Source organism: Alligator mississippiensis, chromosome 5, assembly GCF_030867095.1.
Source record: "Alligator mississippiensis isolate rAllMis1 chromosome 5, rAllMis1, whole genome shotgun sequence".
Lineage (NCBI taxonomy): Eukaryota > Metazoa > Chordata > Crocodylia > Alligatoridae > Alligator > Alligator mississippiensis.
Window position 1 is genome coordinate 167128533 of NC_081828.1, and position 26985 is coordinate 167155517.

General features: G+C 45.3%; 1 protein-coding gene across 1 annotated transcript; it reads right to left on the reverse strand.

Moving 5' to 3' along the window:
* Positions 1-366: 366 nt before the first annotated feature.
* Positions 367-22607, reverse strand: LOC106737862 (uncharacterized). Its single transcript, XM_059729361.1, has 7 exons — positions 21323-22607; positions 18703-19164; positions 8891-9032; positions 6813-6855; positions 6437-6527; positions 4673-4752; positions 367-713 (listed from the first exon to the last, which is right to left on the reverse strand). Exons 2-7 carry the CDS (start codon positions 19141-19143, stop codon positions 632-634), a joined length of 879 nt encoding a protein of 292 aa, XP_059585344.1. The 5' UTR covers positions 19144-19164; positions 21323-22607; the 3' UTR covers positions 367-631.
* Between the last annotated feature and the right edge of the window lie 4378 nt (positions 22608-26985).

Sequence of the window (26985 nt, forward strand, 5' to 3'; positions counted from 1 at the left end):
CAAAATGGCCACTTGTTTCAATGGGATAGACAAGGAAGTGAACATGGCATCAATGGTACAGGGTGTCAGTTCTAAATTCTTGATCTGTGACTTGGAAATTGTAACTTCTCAAAGTGATGGGTGGCCCATTCTCCCTTCAGCTTCAAAGTGCCTGGGTAAACAAATGAAGTGGCAAATGACTAATAAGGTTAGGTAGGTTTAAAAATAAGGACATGAAGAGAAGAGACATATGAAATGGAAGAGGAAAAACATAAAAAAAAAGATTTTTAAAGGATGAAGTCACAATATCACTTCTGTTTTTTCAGGAATAAAAACCATGCAAAGCAGAGGGCTCAAATGTACAACAAGAAAGACCATAGGAGACTGTTTTGCAAACTCATGCTACATTTTACTTTGTTTCTATTTTGAATCAGTGCTTTAAAAGTTACACCAACTGCATTGTACTAAAGACATTACAAGTTCTTAATTAATGGATCTACCCAGGATAATTTGTATGAACTAAGAGCTCTAGCCCTCCTTTGTTATTCCAAGCCAGGATTCTCAAAAAGCTGAGACCTGACACAACAAGGTGTATGAGAAATATGGATAAATACCACTAGTATCTCTCAGAGTTTGTGGTGATATTTATGTTTCATAGTTCAGGAATGTTGGATATTGCTGTAGAACTTCCATTGCATTGCTCTCTTCTTGTCCTGCCCATTAGCCTGGGATCCCTAGGAAATGAAGATGCTCCTATTTAATGTAATCATTTCTAATATAAAACTGCATCAGGTTTGTAGGAGATTCCATGGAATAAAAGAAAAATTAAAACAGTATTTAGAAGGGATTGATTTTTACAGTTTCAAAATCGGTGCTGCCAACTTCATACTTAAAGAATCACTGTACTGGGGCTACAATGAAGGGTAGTTGCATAGCAGTTCTTACCAAGATTTCTGATACCTTATTCTGAACACCACATTACACAAGTCCTGGGTTTTGGTGGGGACCAAATATATGGCCACACAAGTAGTTAGGGATGGTCCTGCTTTGAGCAGGGGGGTGGACTAGATGACCTCCTGAGGTCCCTTCCAACCCAATTTTCTATGATTTCTATGATTTTAAGTACACCAGGATGAAATATGTTCCTATTCAGAGTACAGCATAAGCGATGTAAGTAGGATATAAGGATATATTTTCAAGATACATTAGGATATATTTTCACCTTAAATGCATGACAAAAGACAGTTTTGATTCAACTAATCAACACACCATAACTCTAGATAAAAATCCTAACTTTTCAATAGAGAGGTGGCTTCTATTAAGAAAAGCTGTCAGCAAGAAATGCAATTTAATTTCAGCAGCTTTTCTATTCACCTACAGTAACAAATCTCAGTCATATTGTGGTTAGAAATCAGGAAATCTATATCACATACAGAATGAATGATGATTAAATCAGGAAATACATTGTCAGATTAACCACCTTCGCTTTCTAAAGGTTCAACTACAGCTTTTAGGTATGCTGCAGCTCTATATCTATGTACATCTATATGCATATTGCAGCACTGAGTGTAAATACCTGAACTACCTTTAAACAGTATAACTTGGATACTACAGTTTAGTTGTAACAGCAGGGACCTCAATATAGTCTAAATTACTTTGCTTTTTTACTTCTATTAAGTTCCATACTACTACAGGTAGACTCCTCCCAGTACTACAAGTTAATTCAGTTACAGCTACCTGGCATATCTCTACATAATGTTGCAGTCTACAGTGACTGAGAAACCATGCGCTGCTGGAAGATGGGAGAAGCCTGCGTGATAATGGATACTTTAATTGGACAGGAATATAATACCACCTCATTCATCAGTAGCCCTTGCTACCAAGTGCAGGGGTCCCAATTTTCCTGTGCAAGTAGCACAACAGTTTGTGGGTACATCCCATTCCTGAGCATTTCTACATCAATACCCAAAGAGCATGCTATTTTACCACCATTCACTGCCCCCAGTCTTTTCCCATCAGGACTGCCATCTACTGTTGACAATCCCCAAGCAGCTCTATGCTCGATTTCATAGGAAGCAAATGACAGCATCATAACTGTCAGGGGATCAGGGGGAAAGGGAGATGGTAGTGGGGGTCTACTATAGACCGCCACACCAGGAGGATCAGCGAGATCTGGAATTCTCCAGACAGCTCTCAGAGGTCAAGAGTTATGGTTGTCATAGGTGACCTAAACTACCCTGACATCTGCTGGGAGGAGCAGTCAACCAAATCTAACCGCTCACATTTGTTCTTAACCTGCAAACAGACCTCCACCTAACACAGGAGGTATATGATCCCACTAGGAGAAATGCCTTGCTGGACTTGGTGTTGGCTACAGGGGATGACCTGGTGGGGAATCTGCAGGTACAAGGTAACCTAGGGGATAGTGAACATTGATTGATTAAATTTAATATCTGACAAAGGGTGGGTAAGGTAACCAGCAGGGTTGAAGTGCTAGACTTCAGAAAGGCTAATTTCAGTGTGCTCAGGAGATTAGTTAGTGAGGTGCTGAAGCTCAAGAGCATTGGCAAAACGGGGGTCCAGGAAGAGTGCTTGTTTCTCAAGGGAGCGATCCTATGAGGGAAGAAGGAGACAATCCTATTGCACATAAAAGGGGGCAAAGGGGCCAAGAAGCCCTCTTGGCTGAACAGGGAAGTCCAGGAAAGCCTAAGGGCGAAGAAAAAGGTATACAGGCTGTGGAAACAAGGGGTAGCTACCAAGGAGTAGACCTCCATGGCTCACACCTGCAAGGAATCAGTTAGGAAGGCCAAAGCAGGATTAGAACTTAGGCTGGTGACAAAAATTAAGGACAACAAAAAGTCCTTCTTCAGGTATATAGGGAGCAAAAGAAAGGTGCAGGGTAGCATAGGACCCCTACAGGACAAACTAGGGCAATTGGTGACAGAGAGGGTGGACAAAGTTGAGCTATTCAATGAGTTCTTTGCATCTGTATTCCTAGACACAGACCAAGACAAATCTTCCAGTTGGATCACTGACAGACACAGGAGGGGCACCAGCCCACCAACTGTTAGTGCCGACTTAGTGAAGGGGCACTTGGAGGGGCTGGATGTGTTCAAATCAGCAGGCCTGGATGAACTTAATCCAAGGGTGCTGAAGGAATTGTCCAGTGTCATAGCAGAGCCACTGGCATGGCTGTTTGAGCACTCATGGTGCTCCGGTCAGGTCCCAGAGGACTGGGAAAGGGCCAATGCGGTCCCTATTTTCAAGAAGTGGGAGGAAGAAGGAACCATGAAACTATAGGCCAGTTACACCTCTATCCTTGGGAAAACTCTGGAAAAAATTATTAAGAATCACACTTGTCGGAGCCCAGCAGGGGAAATAATGCTGAAAGGAAATCACCACAGGTTCACTACAGGTAGATCCTGTCTGACTAACTTTGTTTCCTTTTATGACTAGGTCACAAAATGCTTAGACTCAGGAGTCGAGGTAAATGTCATCTACCTAGACTTTAAGAAGGCCTTTGATATGGTATTTCATTCTGTTCTCATAAATAAACTGACAGGCTGTAATGTAGATGCTTACACATTCAGGTGGGTGGCTAATTGGTTTTGGGGTTGCACCCAGAGAGTGGTGGTGGATGGGTCGATAATCGACCTGGAAAGATGTGGGCAGTGGAGTCCCACAAGGCTCGGTCCTTGGACCAGTGCTATTCAATGTCTTCATCAGTGACTTGGACAAGGGCATGAAGAGCACCCTGTCCAAGTTTGCAGATGATACCAAATTATGGGACAAAGTTAACACACCAGAGGGTAGGGAATGGATCCAAGCAGATCTGGACAGGTTGGAAAAATGGCCAGAACAAAATAGGATGCAGTTCAACAAAGACAAATGCAAAGTGCTGCACCTAGGGAAAAAGAACCACTGACACACTTACAGGCTGGGGATGACCTCAGCAGCACAGCAGTGGAAAGGGATCTTGGAGTCATAGTTGACTCCAAGATGAAATATGAGTCGTGAATGTGATGAAGTGATCAACAAGGCTAACTGCACTTTATCATGCATTAGCAGATACATGACGAACAGGTCCAGGGAGGTGATGCTTCCCATTCATGCAGCACTGGTCAGGCCATAGTTGGAGTACTGCATCCAGTTTTGGGTGCTGCACTTCAAGAAGGATGTGAAGAATCCTGAGAGGGTTCTGAGGAGGGCCACTCACACGGTCAGAGACCTGCAGGCAAGGCCCTAAGAGGAGGGACTGAGGGACCTAGACCTCTTCAGCCTTTGCAAGAGAAGACTGATGGATGATCTTGTGGCTGCCTATAAATTCATCAGGAGAGGGCAGCAGGGAATAGGATATGCTCTATTTACTAGGGCACCCCCTGGAGTAACTAGAACAATGGCCATAAATTGATAGAGAGCAGATTTAGGTCAGACATTAGAAAGAACTTCACAGTAAGGTTTGCCAGAATCTGGAATGGGCCTCCAAGGGAAGTGGTTCTCTCCCCTACCCTGGGGGTCTTCAAGAGGAGACTAGACAAGTACATAGTTGGGGTCATCTCACCCCAGCGCTCTTTACTGAGGTCCCTTCTGACCCTAACATCTATGAACTGCTCTGCACTCTGCACTAGCAACCATGATTTGGTCCTCCAAATACAGTGGATTAATGACACAAGAATACCAAGTCATCACCTACCCATGTTGCCAGATGTTACTTAACCTTTCTTCCACACGATCTAGGAATGCAGTGTAGGCACCACGCCGTCTTTTGTGTCTCTAACAACAGAATTAGAAGTAGAAACAAATTACAGCAATTAAATAGATGAGAGGCCACTGACATAAGAATATTTTTAACATGTCTAAGGAGTGAGCTGAAGACCCAGCTCCACAGACATGCCTTCACATGTGAATCAGGCAGCAATTATGAAAGGATGTATCTAAATAACATCTTCATTGTGTCCTGGGAGAGATATCCCAAGCAAGACCCACCCACCTGCTCCTGTTTGCATGCACCAAATCTAGGAATACAGCACATAAGTCATTCCAGGGGCACACTACACCCACTTTGAAGATGTTGATTACCAACATGCTTAAGAGATGCTTCTGGGAACACCACAGTGTGTCCTTACTACCACACTTTTAAGTCTGGCACATCCAAGGAGGGAGCAAGTGGGCAAGCCAGACCAAGAACAAGCCAAGGACGTGGTATAGACATACTCCAAACCAACAGCATAACTGAGGGTGGGTGAGAGGGACAAACCTGTGTCATGGCAGCACCTGATGGTGAACCTGAACTATGCCAGCAGCAGCCAGGTCTTTGAGTCTACAGGTTCAAGTAATACTTGCTTGGCATCCCATTGCCCCTTAGCTTTCCAGTGCTCAGCACAACCCCCGCTCTTTCCAGAGTGCTAAAATAGTTAGTTATACCTGCTCTGAATGTATGTCTAATCACCTGATTGGTATGTACAAATTCAGTACTTACTATATTTAAATATTGAAACTATTGTTATAATCATATAGATATGAGTGTATTAGGTACAGAAATGTCCATCTTCCTCATTCTTCCAAGAGGATAAACTCATAGCTTAATTCATTTGCTATTCATACAATTTCTTTAAAGCAATGCATTTGCAAAGTCCCTATTAACATTAATGGTAGTTGAGTGCATGAACCAAGAATTCTTTTCATATCTAAAGAAGTCATCACTAAATGTTTAGTTTGTGTTTATGAGCCATCACAAATATTTCTCCTCTGAAATCCTTCTGAAACAGCCTACATCTGGCACAGAGATTTTGGCCCCCACTGAGCATTTTTTTGTGCATGGCTTCCTTGGCAGTAGAAAGAGGTAAGTTTACATCATTGCCATGTGCAGTGTTGTATACTTGTGCACTAAAGGTTACACTTTTAAAGCATCCCTCAATAATTTCAGCTCCTACTGTCATCAGTGCCAATAGCCAACCCTCCCCCAGGTACAAAACTCCATTCCAGGGGTAGGCAACATTTTTTGGCTGGAGTGCCGAAAAAAACACAATGTCTACCTTGGAAGGTGCTGGAGTGCCAACATGCCAGAGCCTGGAGCAGTTGTTTGCAGCCTTTGCAGCCAGCCCACGGAGCCCAGTCTCCTTGCAGCAGGGCTTGCAGCCTCCCAGCCACCTGCTGGGAGCAGCCTGGGCTCCGTAGCTGGCAGCAGCTGCTTAGAGACCGGGCTGGCGGTGGTATGCCGAGCAAAATGGCCTTGCGTGCCATGCTCAGCACACATGCGAGGGGTTGCTGACCCCTGCTCTATTCTAAGAGATGGAATGAACTGCTAGTCCAGTTGTTGTGGTTCTTACTCTCTCTAGGAACAATCATCTGCCCACCAATAAGGGCATGATTCAAAACCGTCTGAAATCAGGTCAGGTCAGGAGTAAAACTTTTGAGCAACATAAAGGCAGGTTACTTGGCTCAGAATACAACTAACCGTAAATGAGGCAGGTTTGGGTGGCCAGGGATTCTTTGGCAGAATTAACGTGGAATCCCACTTGCATTCACGAGGCTTGTAAGTAATAAATCTTCAGTCAACATCTTTTTGTTTTTCTATCAGTGGTTCCGGTCTGCAAACTGAAGAAGTTAAACAAACAACTTACTATTACATGGTCCAGGCTCTGCAGACTATCTTGTTATCAATAGTAGCTCAAGAATTATTAGAATTTGGAAATCTGGGCCTACAGCAGATGGAAGTTCGGAAGAGAATCCCGGAAAGAGGAGTGAAAAAGTATATGCATTTAATAAAATAACCATCTTGCCCAAACCATTGGTACAGTGTATACATACTATAGCCACTTCTCCCTCTTTACATCTGAGTACTATAAAAAGGCAAAGGACAACACTGGATGGCACCTGCAAAATAAAGACAATGCACATGGAGTTCAAATCCATTAAATATCATGAATTGTACAGATCAGCTGCAGCAACCAGGGACTGCCCAGCATTCGGCAAGTGCTCTGGTATAATCCTTCTTTGGGCTTCCTAACCTCCACTGGGGACCATACCAGTGACTACTCCTCCATAGGGTGTCAAATTTGCCTCTTTTGGACACCTTTCAGTCATAGGGGCCTAGGACTGAAAGGTACTTCCTGGACCATTTGAATCCAGACCCCTGTATTGACAGGCAATCGTAAACCAAGGAACTGCCAATATTGTGACTTCTTACTCTCACCTCCAGCTACAAGGCACAATACCTGAAACATCAAGACCATCCTATAATATGCCATAGGCCAAAGCAGGGGATATGGGGATACTGCCATTGAGGGAAGCAGCTGGATAATATATGCTCATAAGTTCATAATAAAACAACCTAGAAACAAGGAATAGGAAGAACTGTTTATGTTAGACTAATCTATTGAACTTCTGTCCCAGATCCCCTCCTGACTCAAGTTAGGTTGTAGTCCCCTGGCATCCCAGGAGCCTTTGCAGCTCTCCAGCTGGCTCCCCTCCCCCACTCACAGGGTGACTGGGCTAGCCTTGGCCCATGTTGTTCTGCTGTTTCATAGTTGGTAAGGTCGGACGGGACCTGAGCAGATCATCTAGTCCGACCCCCTGCCATGGGCAGGAAAGGATGCTGGGGTCAAATGACCCTGGCTAGGTGATTATCTAGCCTCCTTTTGAAGACCCCCAAGATAGGAGCGAGCACCACTTCCCTTGGAAGTTGGTTCAAGCTCCTAGCCGCCCTGACTGTGAAGTAGTGCCTCCTGATATCTAGCCTAAATCTACTCTTGGTCAACTTATGGCCATTATTCCTCGTTACTCCCGGTAGTGCTCGGGGGAACAGGGACTCTCCCATAGCCTGCTGGTCCCCCTTGGCCAGTTTGTAGACAGCCACCAGATCCCCTCTCAGCCTTCTTTTGTAGCCAAGGGCTAGGCTAGCCCTGCCCCTGGGCTGTTACAGAGCTACGGCAGCAAAGCCTCTGGTTCCCAACCCTGGTCCTGCCTGCACCTCTCAGCTGAACCAAGTGTGGGGGGATCTGCCCCCACTCCACTCCCCTCCCCTAACCATCATGGCCGGGCTGGGGCTGTGCAGCAGGGGCTTCTCCACTTGCCCATTGCCTGGCCCACCTGGCCAGCACAGCTTCACTCCACAGCCCTGTCCCACCACAAGCTGGCAGCGGTAGGGGGTGGGGAGTGGGCAAAGCAGAGACACCTACCATAGACCCCCCTGAACCAGTACAGCTGGGGGAGGGGGTTATACAGCAGGGGCGTCCTGCCCAACCTGCCCTGACCACCTGACAGTTGCAAACAGGAACCACAGCTCAGAGTCCGGCTGTCCACCAAACCGGGAACAGCAGGGGTAGAGAAGGGGGGTGGGGGAGGAGGGAAATGGATCTCCCTGCCATGTGGGGCCCACCAGATTGCTGGCTCCGGGTGGGGGGGCAGCCTGGGTCTGCAGGGTGGGGGCTCTGGCTGTCAGGAGGTCAGAGGGGGAATGGGGAAAAGCTGAGCCAGAACAGCAGAGGGGGCTGTACAGCAGGGGACTCCACTTTCTTCCCCTTCCCTCTCCCCTGCCACCACTGGTAGCTGACCTCTGGTAAGGGACAGGGCAGAAGAGAGATTCGGTGCCAGCTCCCCGCTTCCCTGTGGCTGACAGCAGAGGGTTGGGGGCATATGCCAATAGACAAAAAAGAGACCGCCCCTGTTGGCTGGGCTCAGCTGCCCTTGGCAATCTCCGGCATGCTGGGAGGCATGCATGTGGATGCTGGGGAGTGTGCAGGTGGAGCCCCCACCTTCTGGCCTCCGCTAGTGCAGGCATCTGCCTGCCTCCCCCCACCAAAGGGCAAATGTGTGTTCCCATCACTCCTGATCCAATCTAAACAGCTTAGACAAACCTGTGTAGATTGGCTCTATTCTGTTGTGGGCTTTTTGAGTGTCTGTAATTAGCCTGAATGTATATTAAATGTCTTTGGTTCAATTAATTTCTGTGTTAGAAAAGACTTACCTGTGTTTAAATTCTGTGATTTGAACTTTAAATTGAAAGGGTCTCCGGCATAACTTGTCACAAATTCTGGCATGTTAGCTTCAGACTGCACGTGAAAAGGAAACAATTCAACATCAGATGCATCATCTTGCCAAAACCACGTGTTGAAAATAGATAAATGTGTTGAAATTAGATAAGATATACCGATATATCAAAAAAGGCTTTTCAATTTAAAAACACAAGAAGTTTAAGGTTTTATAACCAGCTGGCAAAATCAATAGAGTGCTATTGATTTTAATGGAGCCACACCATTTTACACTGGCAAAAAAGTTAACACTAAGTTTAGTTATTCAGAAATAAACTTCTTTGTGGCACGAACCATTTATTTCTTTTATGTTTTTGGACAGTGCCCAGCACATTGGCCCCAATCAATGATGGTGCTCCTACATGGATTACCAGGGACCCAGGTTTTCCATTTCCCATGGAAAAACAAAGTAAATCACGGATTTTACTTTTTACCAGAGGCAAACCTGGATTTCTCATTTTACTGGAGAAACCTGTGGATTTTGCAGTTTTGCAAAGAGCTCTCTGCAGGTTGGCAGAGTTTAAACTTGCAGGGGGCTGGGAGGTAGTGGGAGGGCAGGCTGGCAGGGGGAGCAATATGTATGTATATGCACATGGCCCCAGGCAGCTTGGAGAGCAGCTCCCACAGGTTATTGGCGGGGGGGGGGGGGGGGGAATTGAGGCTCCTATAGAGGGAGGGAAGGAGGAAGTGAGTTGGGTAGGGCTGGGGCAGTGCCTGGGGCTCGGGGCTCAGGGCCACAATGCGTGGTTGCAGGGCCCTGGTGGGAAGCAGGATGGGGCTGTGGGCAGCTCATCTGGGATGCGGTGGATGGGTGGGGGCAGGACCAGCTCCCCCCTGCTGTGTGCACTCCCGGGGGCCAGAAGGACCTGTGCTCCTCAGATCTGTGTGTGGGACAGGGGTGGAGGTGAGCTGCTGGTTGCAGGCTCAGGCAGAGGGGTGAGGCTGGCTCCCCACTGCTGCTCACACTCCCAGGGGCAGCCAGAAGCCGTACCTCCCAGATCTGTACATGGAACAAGGGCTGCATGCTGCCTAATTCAGGCTCGTGCTATCTGCCCTGTTGCCCGCCTCTGGGGCCTCCGCAGCCCAGCATGTGCAACCTAGCATTGCAGGGAACAGCGGAACTATTCAAAAAGCTGCCTGCCACTGTGAGCTCCACACTGCCTGCATCCCCTGCATGCAACCCTGCACTGCCATCCCCATTGCAGCTGTGCAGGCAGGGGCCACGTCAGCAGGACAGTGCAGAACTCATAGCACCAGGCAGCTTCCTGCACAGCTCTGCTGTTCTTTGCAGCACTGGGTTGCACTACTAGGCTGCAGAGGCCCCAGGGGGAGGGCAGCAGTGTGGGAGCCCAAGCCTGAAGTGGGCAGCACACAGCCCCTGCCCTGCACACAGATCTGGGGGGCATGGGTCCCCCCTGTCCTCCGGGAGTGCGCACCATGGTGAGGAGCAGCACCCCCTTCTGCCCAAGCCTACAGCAGGCAGCAGGCGGGGAGCCAGGCTCCATGTTCTGCCCCATTGCAGCAGCCACTGCCTCCTGCCAGGGGCAGGGGGCTGTGGACCTGGGTCCCTGGCCCTGGAGCCCTGACAGCTGAGGGGCCCCTCTGGCAGGGCTGGGGGAGCAGGAGCTGTGGATGTGGGGTGAGGAGCACCAGCAGGGCCGGGGCAGGGTTGTGGTGGGGAGTGAGGGACAGAAGTAGGGCTGGGGGGCCTTTCATTTTAACCACAGATTTGGATATATTTCAATTTCCACTTCACTTCTACAGTTGAGCTATGCCTTTCTTTCCCATTTCCAATAATCCCTGTTTATTCACCAGCCCTACATGTTTGACAAATACTACCAAACAGGGCCCCAAACAGTTCACTCTGTCACTCCTCCTCTCAGCTTGTTGCATATGATTAGTGTAGCCCTGCCCTTCATGAGCTAGAACTGACCAAGGTTGCCCTGCACCTCATCAACATATAGAGAGAATCCCAGGACTCATGACAAGAATACTCAGTTACAATCATGAGTGGGGAACTAATTAGCACATGGATCCTTCATGGTGGGGCAGAGGGGGGGAGGGAGGGATAAAGAAAATGTCTTGCACTGGCATTGCTTAACTTAGACTCATGCAGCTGTATCAGAGACAAGGCCAAAGGGTCTTTGTGTATCCTATACCCACAACTCAGGAGAACAGAATGAAAATGTGAATTTATACCACTCCGCTGGTTCTTCACCCCCCAGAGAATTCTGTGTGTAATGGCCTTAGGCCTGCTTTTCACTGATGACATGATACAAAGAAGCCCAGACCCTAGGGAAAACCTGGGGCTGAGTCAAGGACAAGACACTAAGAGTTTTCTACATAACGGGTGCATCAATACATAGCTCGAAGTACTCCCAGCTGGGTCATGAGACGCTACAGGGATTTGGGAGTGGGGCTCAAGGGTGTGGGGGCACAGGTGGTGTTCTCTTCGATCCTCCCGGTCTCGGGGTATGGGCTGAGGAGGGAGAGGAGGATCCAGGTAGTTAACCAAAGACTGCAGTACTGCTGGTGCCAAAGGAAAGGCTTTGGCTTTCATGACCACAGCCCGCTCATTGGCAAGAGAGGCAGTGAGCTGCTGGGAAGAGATGGCCTCCACCTCTCTCTGCTGGGGAGGAGGCTCTTCTCAGCCAGACTGGCTGACCTGCTCCACCAGGCTTTAAACTAAGCCTGCTGGGGGATGGAGGGACTACCGCCACTGCTGGCCCGCTGAGCAACCCTTGCAAAGCCAGCAGGCCAAGGCACTTAAGGGAGCCTACCCCTGCCCCAGCCCTGGTACAATCTGTGGGCAAGGCAAGATCTCCCAAGGGGACACTTGCCTGTCTGTACACAAATGCCAGGAGCTTGGGGAATAAGCAAGAGGAACTCATCCTCCTGCTTAACACAAATAATTATGACATCATAGGGATAATGGAGACCTGGTGGGATTCCACCCATGACTGGACCATGGGTATAGATGGCTATACCTTGTACAGGAGAGATCGAGTAGATAAAAGGGGCGGGGGTGTAGCTCTCTCTGTTAAGGAAAGCTACACGTCCCTGCAAGCTGATATTGGAGACCAGGGTAGATGATTGGAGATGGTCTGGGTTAAAATCCATGGGGAACACGGCACAGGAGACACAATGGTGGGAGTCTACTACAGACCTCCCACCCAAAGTCAAGAGCTTGACCAGGAGTTCACCCAGGAACTGGACGAGGCCGCATGCTCCAGGACCATGGTTGTCATGGGTGACTTCAACTACCCAGACATTTCATGGGAGGATCACTCAGCAAAATCTGAGCGGTCGCAGAGCTTCCTATCGTGCATGGATGACCTCTACCTGACTCAAGAAGTCTACAGGCCAACGAGAGATAAAGCGCTGCTCAACCTGGTACTGGCTACTGGGGGTGACCTAATCGGCGACCTAGTGATTGATGGGAAGCTGGGGGACAGCGACCATGAGCTGATCACCTTCACCATCTGCCGTAAAGCTGGCAAGTCAGTCAGCAACACTGAAGTCCTTGACTTCAGGAAAGCTGACTTTGACAAGCTCAGGCTTGTCAGTGAGGCCCTAAGCGACCACGACCCCAGGGGGAGGGGGGTTCAGAAAGAGTGGTTGCTCCTCAAGGGAGCGATCCTCAATGCACAAACTAAGTCTATTCCATCTTGGAGGAAAGGCAGTAGAAGGGCACAGCAGCCCCCCTGGCTCTCCAGGGATCTAGCAGACCTCCTGAGGCTAAAAAGAAAGGCCTACAAAGAATGGAGGATGGGATTCACCTCCAAGGAGGAATATTCTGCATTGGTCCGGTCCTGCAGGGAGCAAACCAGGAAAGCCAAGGTTGCAACTGAACTCCAACTAGCTTTGAGTATCAAGGACAATAAAAAGTCCTTTTTCAGATATGTGGGGAGCCAGAGGAAAAGCAAGGGCAACATTGGACCCCTGCTAAAACAAGTGGGACAACTGACACCTGATGCCCAGGAAAAAGCCAACCTATTAAATGAGTACTTTGTGTCAGTCTTTCATCAGTCCCATGGGATGCCCATGCCCACTATGGGACAGGGAGGTCCGGGTGAGGGAGATCCCCTGCCCTCCATCAATGCTGACCTCATGAAGGAACACCTTGAGAGGCTGGATACCTTCAAGTCAGCTGGCTCTGACAATCTACACCCCAGGGTACTCAAGGAGCTGACGAGCATCATAGCTCAGCCCCTGGCACAGATCTTTGAGAATTCCTGGCGCTCTGGTGTAGTGCCCAAAGACTGGAAGAACGCCAATGTGGTGCCTATCTTCAAGAAAGGGAGGAAAGTGGATGCAGCAAATGACAGCCCCATCGGCCTGACCTCTATCCCGGGGAAGGTCTTAGAAAAGTTTATTAAACAGGCCATCCTTAATGGACTGACTGATGCCAACATCCTGAGGGATAGCCAGCATGGGTTTATTGCGGGTAGGTCTTGCTTGACCAATTTCATTGCCTTCTATGACCACATGACCTATCACCTGGACAAGGGAGAAGAGATTGATGTCATATATCTTGACTTCAAAAAAGCCTTTGATCTGGTATCCCATGATCACCTCTTGGCGAAACTGGCCAATTGTGGCCTTGGGTCCACCACGATCCGCTGCCTGGGGAATTGGCTCCATGGTTGGACCCAGAAGGTGGTAACTGACAGAAGTCAATCGTCATGGTGCCCTGTGACCAGTGGGGTCCCCCAAGGCTCTGTCCTTGGACCCATATTATTCAAAATCTTTATTAATGATGTGGACATTGGAGTCAGAAGCGGAATGGCCAAGTTAGCCGATGACACCAAACTTTGGGGCAAAGCATCCACACCTGAAGGTAGGAGGGCGATCCAGGCTGACCTGGAGAGGCTCAGCAAATGGGCGGATGAGTACCTGATGGTGTTTAACACTGAAAAATGCAAGTTTCTCCACCTTGGGAGGAAAAACCTCCAGCATCCTTATAGGCTCGGCAGTGCTACGCTGGCTAGCACTATGGAAGAAAGAGACTTGGGGGTCATCATTGACCACAAGATGAACATGAGCCTTCAATGCGATGCTGCGTCTAATAAAGCGACCAAAACACTAGCTTACGTCCATAGATGCTTCTCAAGCAAATCCTGGAATGCTATTCTCCCCGTGTACTCGGCCTTGGTGAGGCCGCAGTTGGAGTACTGTGTCCAGTTTTGGGCCCCACAATTCAAAAAGGATGTGGAGAAGCTTGAGAGATTCCAGAGAAGAGCCATGCGCATGATCAGAGGTCAGGAAAACAGACCTTACAACGAGAGGCTGAGAGCCATGGGGCTCTTTAGCCTGGAAAAGCACAGGCTCAGGGGTGACCTGATGGCCACCTATATGTTTATCTGGGGTGACCACCAGTATCTGGGGGAACGTTTGTTCACCAGAGCACCCCAAGGGATGACGAGGTCGAACAGTTATAAACTACTGCAAGACCGACTCAGGCTGGACATAAGGAAGAATTTCTTTACTGTCCGAGTCCTCAAGGTCTGGAATAGGCTGCCATTGGAAGTGGTTCAAGCACCTACACTGAACACCTTCAAGAGAAAATTGGATGCTTATCTTGCTGGGATCCTATGACCTCAGCTGACTTCCTGCCTTTTGAGCGGGGGGCTGGACTCGATGATCGTCCGAGGTCCCTTCCAGCCCTAATGTCTATGAAACCTATGAAATACATGTGATTAATATGCATGAATAAACACTGGGGCGTATAGCTCCAGGGTTTTTTGCTCCTGGGTGCTTCATTTGAATATGCACTCGAGAGCAAAAAACTCTAGAGCATATTGCTCTAGAATTTATTAGTGCGCAGCATGTCGAGCCCAGTCTGAGAAGCCCAGGCTGGTAGGGGACCCAGAGGTCACCCTGCCAGCTCAGGGATGCTTTGACCAAGCTCCACATGCTGCGGAGGGGACTGGCTGAGGCAGTGAATCTTAAGGATGAAAGAGTAATAGCAAATCTGTTCCAGTAAATTTCCATTTATAGACAAGCCCTTATTAACTGTCTACCGAACTTGTATCCCTGTACAAGGGAATCTTTTAGGGTTTGTGAAATTAAGGTAATTTTAGCCTGCTGATTAACTGAATCTCTGGTAGTATGATAAAATTTAGCCTGTAGGCAACTGAATACTGTGTTCCTCAGACTTTTTAAGTGGTACTCTTTCTTACACAGACCTGATGCTGGATTCCATAGATGGTGAGAGTACCTAGCTCTTAGCACTAATTTTCCAATTAAATATTTTGACAGAAAGTGCCGATTTCCCAAATGAATGGAGTTTGATAGCTATGTACCTACAAGATTTAACAAGATTAAATTTCTGAACTCAACAAGAAACTTGAATGCAAGTCTCCCATATCCAAAGTATATGCTCTACTCAGAAAGCTCTTGGTTATTCTGAAGTAGGCAAGTGTCTCTATATGCATTTTTTTCACAAAAAAAAAAAAAAAAAGATTTGGTTCTGCCCAAGTGAACATCAGGAAACTTAAAGAAATTCTGAATGTGTGTGGAGTGGAAAAGCCAATTGCTACCCTAGTCTAGTAAACACAGCCCCAGAACAATTCCTCTTTCCAAAGAAGAAAGTTTTTCAACTATTTTAGTTTGTTTAATGAAAGATATTGGATTTACCCAAAGAACCTTATCTGCCTATGCCCTTAGACCAACAGCCTTGAAAAGAGGGGGACTTTCCTTGAGACAGGATTCAGTTAGATAAGTTTCCTTTATCAGTAAAAGGTAACAGAGTGTGTTTTCAATTTAAACAAAGTAAACTCAAACAACCAGGAAGCTAAATTCTGGTGAAAGTAGTTTGACAAAGGAACTTAGACCGTTGTTATAGCTCTGCCAGAAGGAAATAGGAAAGTCATCATGTTCCATGCAAAGGAGGTATGCAAAGATGACATGGAGTACTTGTTCTTTGGGGGTTTTTTTCTTGTTTCTTTTTTAAACAGGCACTAAGGTTTATATTTGTAGGTAGAGAATGAGAATCAAAGATGAGGACTTTTTAAAGTAGATATTTCACTTTAAAACAGCAGGAAAGTGTGTGTTCTCCCTCTCCTCCCACCACTTTTTCTTTTTTTTTTCCTGGCAGGTTCTTTGAAAGACCCAGAGGACTGCAGACATGAAGCTTTGGAAAGGTTTCAGTTGAATGAAATAGTGCCTTAATCAGCTATGCTTTTTTCTAGCCATTTCTAGTGCGTCTGAGTTAAATAGATGTTACAAAACCAAATTATTAGCCCCATATAACAAATCTGAATAAAAAGCACTTCACTTAAGACAATTCCTCTTCTTCAGCAATTTTAATGTCAAACGTCATCCACAAATCCACAAATCTTCCAGGAAAACAATGGAGTAAATGCAATACTTTTCTACTATGCAAGCAAAACAGACTTTTAAAAACACCATGCCCTGTTTCAAGCAGATAAAATTCAGCTAAAGGAAACCCTAAACCTAATTTTTCACCCCTTTCAAAAATCTCCTTTATGCATTTGGAGTTAAAATCTTGATGCAATGCTAAAAGAAGTAGAATGGTTCATTGGTCTGAGTTAAACATATTTCACCCACGGATTTAACCAAAGACCATAGAAACATTCAAAGGATCTAGAATTCTAATGAAGAACTTTTACTGAACCAAGTGTATAGATAAGTTAGCCAAGTTTGGGGACACGAAGAGGCCTTCCTCAGATCTTCTGGGGAATAATGAAGATAAAAGATATCACTAAGAGCCCCTCACATCTTGTACATCATGGCTATAACAACACTCTAACCCCACTACAAAGAAGAACTTAAAATAAGAAACTAATACCAATCTCAATAGCTGCAGCAGAGTGGTTACTGAAGTCATTTCATTGCATCTAGTTCTTTATACCCAACAATTCAGATTCCGCATATGTGAGAGGCAAGGATTTTTGTGGGCAGTATCTTTTGTTGAATCAACTGCATGGCTGAGATAAACTTAAACAAGCTTTTGAATGTAGTGCATTCTTCTTCAGGTCTGAGGAAAAAAAAATAGGCACACTGATTCAGTTAATGGTTGTTTTAGTAATGGCCTGTGTCCCAAAGCTTACAATTATACTTGGCTTGGAGAAAAACGGTTTACTTCTCTGTAACAAACCATGTGCTTGAATGGCTCTATATAAATAATAATACTAATAGATATGAGAACTCCAGATAGTAAGATGAGTAATTGCTGCAATTATGTTCTATTGTTATACCTTTATAAAATTTTCTTATTCCAATTTAATTATTTATGGTAAATTGTTTTAATGAAATTGAGAATGAGAATATTAACTTGTTCTATTTGCCAATAAATTAATAACATATGGAACATGGTTAGAAGTGAGCATTTCTGTTAGAGGAAAATATTTTCTTAGAAAGCAGAATTGGTCTCAACTTAGTCAAGGCACATGCCTGACTCATGAAATCAGGGTCCAAGTCTTCACTCTGTGGGCACATCTACACATGCCTATTAAATAAGGAGCAAAAAACTCAGGTGTTTGTCATACTATAGTTTATTGCTCCCCAATGCCACATATACGTGTGTGCCCAGAACTACAACATGTTGAGCCGGGTCAGAGCAGCCCCAGCTGGTAGGGGACCCTGGAGAGTCAGCCTGCCAGCCCAGGGCTGCTCCAACATGATGTGGAAGGGCCGGCTGGGGCACAAGAGTGCTCAGTGCAGGGCTAGCATGGCAGGCAGTCCACTCACTAAAGCACACTCATACTCTAGCCAGCCAGGTCAGCATGTACATCTGTGCTGCTGAACAAAAAAAACTCCACAGCAGGGTAGTCCTTCTAAATACAAGGACTACCCTGCTGTGGAGTTCATTAGTTTCCTGCGGCCTAATAGGGCCGCACATGTAGACACCGAGACATTTACCGCAGAGCTAATTAGGTAGCTCCGTAGCAGAAGTTTTGTGTAGATGTACCCTGTTATAGTCTTTCAGAGTCTGGAAGAGTTATTTACTACCTAGTCCTAATCCTACTGAAGTTAATAGGAGTTTTTCTAAGGATATTTGGATCAGGCCCTTAATGGTTTTGTGTGGCAGATCCTTGTCTTTAAAATGGACTGATAATATTTCCTCTCTTCCTTTCTTCCTGGGTCTTGCCTATTGCACCTGTAAAATCTTCAGGGAAGAGACTGTCTCTTCCCATCTGTTATGCATAACATCTCTCAAAATGAGACTGATCTCAGTGGGTATCATTACAGCAAATAAAAAGATGTAGGAATGAATAATTTTACTTAAAATATCAGACAACCTAAGTGGGCTTTATTTGTTTGGGAACAGGTACTGAAGCTAGGAAGCAGAGAGAAGGAAGGTAAGGATAAATAAGATGATCATAAACTAAACATGTCCATAATTGTAATTTTGTTCTTTGATGCAAAAATAGAAGTTTTCTAGCCATCTACAGACCTCACTAAGGCCAAGAGCTGAAATGAACAGCTAAATTAAAAGGCCAGATTTAAAATGCCTGAGGTCTCAATGAACCTTTAGGGTTTCAGTGAAACTGTTCAAAGACTAATACAGTTTTTCAAATTCACAGCTTGTATCCAGCTATAGTAAAGTTAGTGACTGAATGCTTTTTGAAGAGTGACATCTAGTGGCATAGTTAGTTATTCAGAATTATCTGGTGACTGCAGGAGAAGAAGTTGGTTCAAAAGGGCTAGGAGTCACATAACTTACCTGCCTAAAGTCATAGGGTTTGGGATCCTGGTATGTGCCAGTCTTATACTTTCCATTCTTTACAAACATTATCTCAGCTTCATATAAGCCCACCTGGGGAAACCTTGTGACAAACATGGGCAATTTCTTCTTCCTTCCCAAAGGAGGGAGGAACTGGCTAGAATATCTCATAGATAGCTGCTGGATGGTGTCAGCTTTTGAACTCTTGCTCTTCTTCAGTTCTTCTTTTTCTTTTTGACATGCCTGAGGTGGTGGTTGGGAAGTTTGATAAAGCTTGTAACTAAAATCAGGAGGCTGCTTTTGCCATGTATCTGAACCGGTTCTGGGAGGTTGCTTAAAACTTTGATTCTGTGCAAAGGCCAAATCCAGGCTTGCAGTAAATTTGATTTTTCTATCAAAGGAGAAGAAGGGATGTTTGCCTTTGTGAAGAATGGTCGCCATTTCTACTTCACGTGGTGCCTGCTAAAGACAATAATTATTTTGACTTAGGTTGAATAGAGCATTATTATATTTAAAATAACCAAATGCCTGTATTCATACTTAACTGAAGGTTTTTCCTTAGTACCCTAATTTAGAATAGTAATATAATTGTGTGGCTCAGCTGGGACAAGAGGAAGATGATCTTGTTGTGAAGGGGCTAAACTGTGACTTAGTTCATCTTCTTGCTCATGCAAAGATTCCAAATCATTTTATTCGATACTAGCCAATTGCCCATCAAGAATGACAGGGGGCGGGCGGGGGGAAGGGGTAGCTGGGATGCAGGGCCGCCACCTCCCGCCCCATGCTGCTGCTGTTCTGCCTCTTGCAGGGAGTGGGGTGGGGGAGCCGAGGCCAGCAGCCTCAGCTCCCCCATCCTCTGTCTGGTCCTCGGAGTGGCTTCAGAATCATGGTGGTGCCGCCCCAAGCTTAGATTACTCTGATTGGCTGTTTCCATCAGCCAATAAGAGCACGAATAAAGCATTATGGACAGACAGACTTAGGCTTTTATAATATTCAAATAGTTTCTTATATCCTACTCATCACCAGAGCTGTGTTGCCTTGTAGGGGGGCATCAATCTGCAAACTGATCTGAACAAGTAAACACTTAACCCCACAAAGAGCCCCCTTAAAGTTAAGGGCATCAGGATCTGCCTGTTCTTGCCAGCTTGTCAGGACTTTGATCTTTCTGTGCCTTGGTTCACGACATATAAAATGGGGATAGAGAGAGGTAGTTAGCCATGTTAATCTGAAATTAGACAGAGGTCAGGGCAGGGTGGTACCTTAGGCCATTTGTAGACATGCTCACCATTTTTTAAAACATGTTAACTGCTTCATATCACACAGTTTGCATCAAATTTCAATTTGAATTAAGGGTTAATAGATTATTATTGACCATAAGTCCCTTAATAGACTCAATACACAGCATCTGTGTGTTGGCTTATGTGCTTAGCACTTGCGGATGGAAATAATTAGGAGATGATAATAAACCTGTTTAAAGCACTGCAACATTGTTGCACAAGTACCGAAAGTTGTCTAAAGTGCTTTTCGTAGAAACCATAATGGGTGCAATTGACCTGAGTGTTGATGACCATTGGCTGGGGGGGGTAGGAGGGGTGGGGGTGTGGGGGAGACCAGGGAGTTTGCCCCCTTCTTCCAGACCAGTAGTCTGTGTGCTTGGGCACAGCTGGGGGAGTCAGGATAATGATACTTAGTTACTATGAGGTGTTGTTGGCACATTTGATTCTGTAAAGATGTTATTTTGTGCCTGATAGCCTCCGTTGTGTTTCAAAAACCCAAATTGAGTTTCCTTTGTGAGGACTGATATATATTTGCAATGCTTATCTGCTAAATTCCTAAAAACTGTTTTTCCTAAAAGCAATACTCTGCGTGTGTGTGTGTGTGTGTGTAAATAAATAAATACAGTTTAAATTGCTTAATTCAGACTGCCCTAATCTGTACTCATTTTAATTCTCATTCAATAAGGATTATTAATTCAGACTGGAGCCAATTTTAATTCTGAGTACAAATGTCCATGTGTATATAGCAACTGCTGTAGTCTGGATTATACCTAGGAAAATATAATATCTATAAATGGGTTTAGATACGAACTTGTTCAGAGAAGCATAATGTTTTCCAGGTGCCAGCCTATTCAGTCAGAAGCAAATCCTGGCCCAAGTACACAGTCAAAGTAACCAGCTGTCTGTCCAGTAGACAAAGCTGAAGCATCTAGCTTCAAGCAGTGAGTCTGCAACATGGCTGCTTATTTTGGGAAGGTGGTGGGTAATTTGTTTCAAGATGAGAAACTGGCATAGTTATTCAATGATTTATAAATACTGTACAATGGTTACCTATTTGCTCCTCCCTTTTAGGGACTCCCCAGGCTTTGTATTACAGCCAGGGAGTTTTTAAAGCCTCTTTTTCAAGCTTTAAGTGGGCCAAGGGGAAAATTTGGGATTACAATAAACACCAAAAGAAAAAGATCACACATTTGCTAACCCTGTCAACACTATTACCATCTGCACACTTGACTTTTGTGTCTTAGAAACAGAAGTACCTAAATCCCAGGTGAATACAGGCAGTGACAACAACAGTGCAACTCCAGAGAGGCATTTGACAGAAAAGATTAAAAGACATCACTTACCGCTCTCTCAAGTCAGTTCTTTCCGACGAACTTCACATACTGTATTGCACAGCCAGCCTTCTCCTCTGCAAGGGGCCAGGGGAAGCTAAGCAAACAGATGAACTTGCAGCACATGTTTATTCCAGAAGCTGTTTATTCTTTTGTTGTACAAAAGAGCTGGAATGTATAATCTGCCCATCTGTGTTGCTAAGAAACAGGATCCTTTTTGCCTCAGGACTTAATTCAGAATTCAAAAATGAAAATAGTGACTCAGTTGGCGGCATAAAGTCAGCTTGAAACCTAGCAACAGGGCCATGGGTTCATTTCTATTGCTTCAAATGTTAGAAAACAAAGATATTAGAGGGGAAATCTAATTGAGGAAAACAGAACAGCAAGATGAAAGGGAAGGAGAGCTGTTGTATTTCAGGTTCTGCTAAACCATGGGATTTTGCTAAACTCACTTTCATGACTTGAAGGGCCTTGTTTGCTGTTTGTCAATTTGTCCTGGATACAAATTGTCTGTAAATCAAAGTGGCAGTGTTATACAACAACTTAATATTCTCCTTGTATTATATGGCATAGCACAGCAAATTCATTTGCATTTCAGTTTGTAAATAGTCTGTTGCCAGAGTCATTTACTGCTGGGCGCACACCCCTTAATATAAGTTCTCTAAAACACACATGGATTTTAGAACTTCAGGGGAAAAAATAATCTTACGCACACATTTACAGAGCATTTGTACATGTGCTTTTACAAGTGAGACGGGGATGTATGAGACAGCCTATGAAAAAGTGTAAAATTAAAAATACAGTGCAATTCCCTACTCACTGTGACGACTCTGGCAACACACAGTTTTCAAAGTGAAATACAAGCAGGGCCTGATTCCATCGTTCTCTTAGAGTACAAGGAGACTATGCAATCAAGTCATGTGGGAAACCAAGAGTAATACAAGCATTTAAGTAACACAAGCTGGTTCCCCTGGTTCCAGAACCATCACAAGTCTAAAACCTGAGCCAAGACTTCAAGAATTGCACCATAGGCCACAACTAGGCTGAATTATAGCATTCAATTGGTATGCTGGCTTAGTTTATTGTCTTCGATGAAAACCAAATATAACTTCTCTTCAGCTTAACACAGTAATGCCAACAGTCACAAAACCATCGCAATACTCAGGATTTCAAATTCAAAATAAACTCCAGCTCGCAATCTCCCAATCCAACCCCCACATCTCTGGATTTTCCCCAGCTAATAAGTGGAGGGAAAGGGGCGGGGGGAGAGGGAAGGGGCAGGGGAAGGATCGAGGGCCCCGTGGTGCAGGAGGGAGTAGGACAGGAGCAGGAGCTGGGGTGAATGGGGCCCCACAGCTGGGGTGGGTCATCCAGAGGTGCCAGGGAGCCCACTGAAGCACACAGCCCCAGGGAAGGCATGGGGGCATGTGCCCCCCATGAGACAGAGGTGGGCTGCCTGCTGTGGGTTGGGGCTCTGTGCCCTTCTGTCTTGCCGCAGGAGCTCAGCCGTCCAACGCCAGTGTGTCTCCTGCTGCTGGGTGGGCAGGGGATGTGCCGCATGGTCAGTGCCCCCGCATACCCTGCCTGCCCAGCGGGTGGCAATGGCATCACGCGGCTGAGCTCCTGGGGCAAGGCAGCAGGCCGCAGAGCCACAGCCTGCAACAGGCAGCCCACCTCTGCCCTGTGGGGGGCACATGCCCCTATGTCTCCCCCAGGGATGTGCACTGCTGTGGGGAGCTATGCCCCTGCCTGGCACTGCTGGATGACTTGCCCCAGCACCCCATTCATCCCTGCCCCTGTCCCACTCCCTCCCTCACCACGGGGGCCTTGATTTCCCCCTTCTCACACCCCTTTCCCTGCACTTACCAGCTGGGCACGGTCTGTGTGTCTGTCAGGGTCTCTGTGTCCATGTCTCTGTCTGCCCCTCACTCCCAAGCCACAGTCCACCCAGCCCTGCTGCTGCTTCTCACTCCTGATCCACAGTAACCCACACCCTGCCAGGGTGTGTGCGGACTCCCCCTCTCCAGGCTCCAACCCCCTCCCCCACACACCCACAGCCCCCCACACCTTCACAAATGACCCCTCAACACACACATTTCAAAAATTGCATCTCATGATTTATGTGCCAATCTCTTGATTTTTTAAGAGTTTGTCTCATGATTTTTGGCACAGTGGGGTTGGCAATACTGCAACAGAAATTAATCTACACACAGCAGACTCAATGGGAAGGGGAAAGAGAAGTGTGCAAACACCAGAAACAAATGAGTCATGACATGATCTTAGAACTGTAAACTTCTCTTTACATTGTTACTCCCTAATCCTGTTCTCACCCAGGTCATTACCTTTAAAATAACATCTAGAGTGACTCCACTAAATTTCAGTGCTCTTACTGATCTGATTTACTGTAAACTCATCCAAACATTGCATTTATCTTATTTGTTTATTTTTGCAAAACTTGTAGGGTGATTTCTGGCTTACTATGAATAGATAGCAATGTTTAAAGTGTTGTAGGTCTTCAACCCTAAATCAGCTGGCAGCCAAGATTGGTGATAAGGTTTTTGCATTTAGTTATAAAGATCAACTGAAGTTCTCAGCAGACATGTTTGCATAAATAATCCATTGCAGATTACTGAGGTGCACATAGTTTTACTCAAGAGAAACATACATCCAACCCTAATTATTTAAACTAAATTTGAAGAAATAAAGTGTTTCATTGCCACTAGATGGCAGCACATTACTTGCTATATCAAGGGAAAGCAACTTTAAACCACCAGAAGAGGAAAGGTAGTAAACTTTTTTGCAAAAGAAAGTAGGTTTGATATTTTTCTGACCAAAATTCACTATGTATTTTTAGGAAAATGTAATCCACTTCTAGAATGAAATAAGATTAAGGAGACCTTATAGGACAAAAACAAGGAATGAAGCTATAAGTATTTTCATCTGTGCCACTAAATTGCATGATCTTTTTGCAGATGAACAAACACACTGGAAAAATATGCAAAACAGATCTTGTGTTGAAAGTCACAAGCTACAAGTAAACTAACTCACAATTCTTTCATAACATCTCCTTTCTTTTTCCTTAAAAATCTCTAAAAATGTGATCTTAAATCCTCAATCCTGCGTTTGTTTTTCTTTGCAATTTACTTGCATTTTAATTTGGTCAACAGTTCAGGAAAAGGCAGTATTAGCCAAATGTTAAGAATAATATATCAGTTTATAGTATTGTTAAGATGGTCTTTTGTATGTGCAGTGTCCTTTAGTGCGTCTTTAGAATTGCAGTATTTTAGTTACCATTGCAATTTAAAATTTTTTTTTAGGAATCAAATAAATCATTAAAGGAGCTTTTCTATTGATTTTGACGATGGACACAATTCCACCTTAAAAATAATTGCTATCTTAGAAGTAGATTCCTTTTTTAAAAAACCTAGACTGTAAACTCTTTAAAGTAGCAACCATTTTTTTCCTTCTATGTCTAGAGGAGGGATGGGCAATTATTTGGGCCCATATAAGTTTTAGTGAGCTGTCATGGGCCGGGTCAGCACCCCCCCCCCCCTTCTCCTGCACCGACTCACCAAAACTTCCTACATGGGATTGGCCCATGGGTGCGGAGCAATATTTGACAGCTGGACAGGCAGGCAGGGCCAAGGAGACCCCAGGATTGGGATAGTAACAGTGCAGGGCTGGGGCCTGGGGCAGAGCCATAATCTACTACCTACAAATCCCTGCAATGGGCGTGGGTTCCGCGGGCAAGTGTGGAGAATGGATCTTGGCTCTGCCCCCAGACTCAGCTCCACACCGTCACCATCAATGGATCTTGGCCCTAGCCCTGCATGCAGCTTCTCACCTGCCTGTCCATCCTGGGATCGCAGGGCCATGACACTGAAGGAGAGCAAAGCCCCCGTTCTGTGGACAGGGACATGCAGTAAGTGGGATCCTGGCTCTGCCTCAGCCCCACACTGTCATGACCCTATGATCCTGGGGTCTCCATTGACACCAGCTGGGAGCTGTGCAGTTAGGGTGCATGGCCAACACCTAGACATGGCTCTGGCTGACTAGGCTTCAGTTTTGGGCAGCAGACACTGCCGCCACATGTGTCACACATACACCCTTTTTTTTTTCTGGTGCAGGTTGACTGCTTTGCTTATCCTCTTTGATCTCTTCAATTTACCTTTGCCTCTCTTAGCAGTGCCCTTTCCTTTCCTCCTCCTTTCCCTATCCTTTGTGTTGAAATAATCATATTCCTGCTCTCTACAATCCATTCATAGCACTTGACCAAGTAGGCTGTAGCCTGTGAAAGCTCATGCATCTCTGAATGAGTTAGTCTATAAGGGCATCTTTATACGTGCTCTGGGGTGGGAGGAGACACTTTAATTAGAGCAGCTCTCGGGAGTTGCTCTAATTAAAGTGCCCACAGCGTCTTGTATATTCAGTGTCCCGCACTTCAAAGTGGTGGCATGGGTGCTTTAACTAAAGCTTGATCAATGAGCTTTAGTTAAACTGCCCCTGCTGCCATTTTGAAGTACAGGGACACTGAATACATGAGACACCAAGGCTGCTGGAGTGTGTTAATTAACATACATCGGAGCAGGTATTGGGCAATGGGCATGTGTGTAGGTGCCCTGATTTGCCACATTGCCCTGCCTGCTGCCTAACTTCAGACTAACAGGCTAACTACCTTTTTCTTTAATTTGTTATTTAGGGTTTTCACAACTCACAAGTGTGCCCCTGCAATGCTTATACTGGAGGATACATGGAAAATGGAATGATTAGAAGGATTATTTTATTTACAAGATTCACTGTGAGCTATTTTATCTAACAATCTGTTTTGTAAGATAAAATTGTTTTTAAGCCACACAAGTGCAGATGAAAGCTGTTGAATCTAATAAGCTTATTGTTATTAGGATATTTCAACACCTTTTAAAAACCAATAATCTCTCTGGGGTTTAGATTTAATAAGCCAAGTTACAGCCCAGGAGCTTTACTACCCTTTTCCATAAACCCTTGTAAATAAGATTTTACACTCTAAGACTTCTGACAGAACCTACAGCAGTGATTTTACATGACTGTGGATTTCAAATCATTCTTAGTTACTGCTAAACCAATGATCCTCCTCTTTTCTTGTTCAGAGCCTAATGAAATGTGGATGTCCACAAGCTTTGAATTAATTGGAACCCACAATGTATGAAGGATAGACAATAGGGGTTCAGTATATATTCAATGTATTTTTCTTGTTTCAAAAAAAAAAAATCAGATGTCTCTTGTGAGCTGGGCACCTTGGACATTCTGTATTTACCTCTCATTTCCTTTGTTTCCATTCCTCATGGTTTATGTGTCCAGCTCAACTCAGTTTCAAGTACACAAGATGCTTCAGTAAACATACTTCCTTGGATGGTGGGAATTTGACAGCCATACATATAACAGCTGTTTGATACCTTCTTGAATCTTAGGGTCAGAGGACTGGTGCATTGTTTCAGATAATGAAGCAGAGAGTTTTGGGCGTGGTCATTCACTACATTCTGCAGGATAATATCTCTAGAACAGGGATTCCTAATGTCTTCATATTGTGGCCTGTATCCAAACAATTTTGAAAACTACATATGTTCCACCTACTTGTAGGTAGACGGTCTACTAATAATGCCATAGCAAGTACAGGAATTTCTTACCCTGAAAAGTAA

Excerpts from the sequence above, each read along its gene's own strand:
- LOC106737862 (XM_059729361.1), bottom strand. The coding sequence starts at position 19,143 with ATGGCGACCATTCTTCACAAAGGCAAACATCCCTTCTTCTCCTTTGAT. Across the intron at positions 9,033-18,702 it reads AACCCTATGACTTTAGGCAG|TCTGAAGCTAACATGCCAGA; the intron begins GTAAGTTATGTG and ends TTTCACGTGCAG. Across the intron at positions 6,856-8,890 it reads GACATTTAATATACATTCAG|GTGCCATCCAGTGTTGTCCT; the intron begins GCTAATTACAGA and ends TTTATTTTGCAG.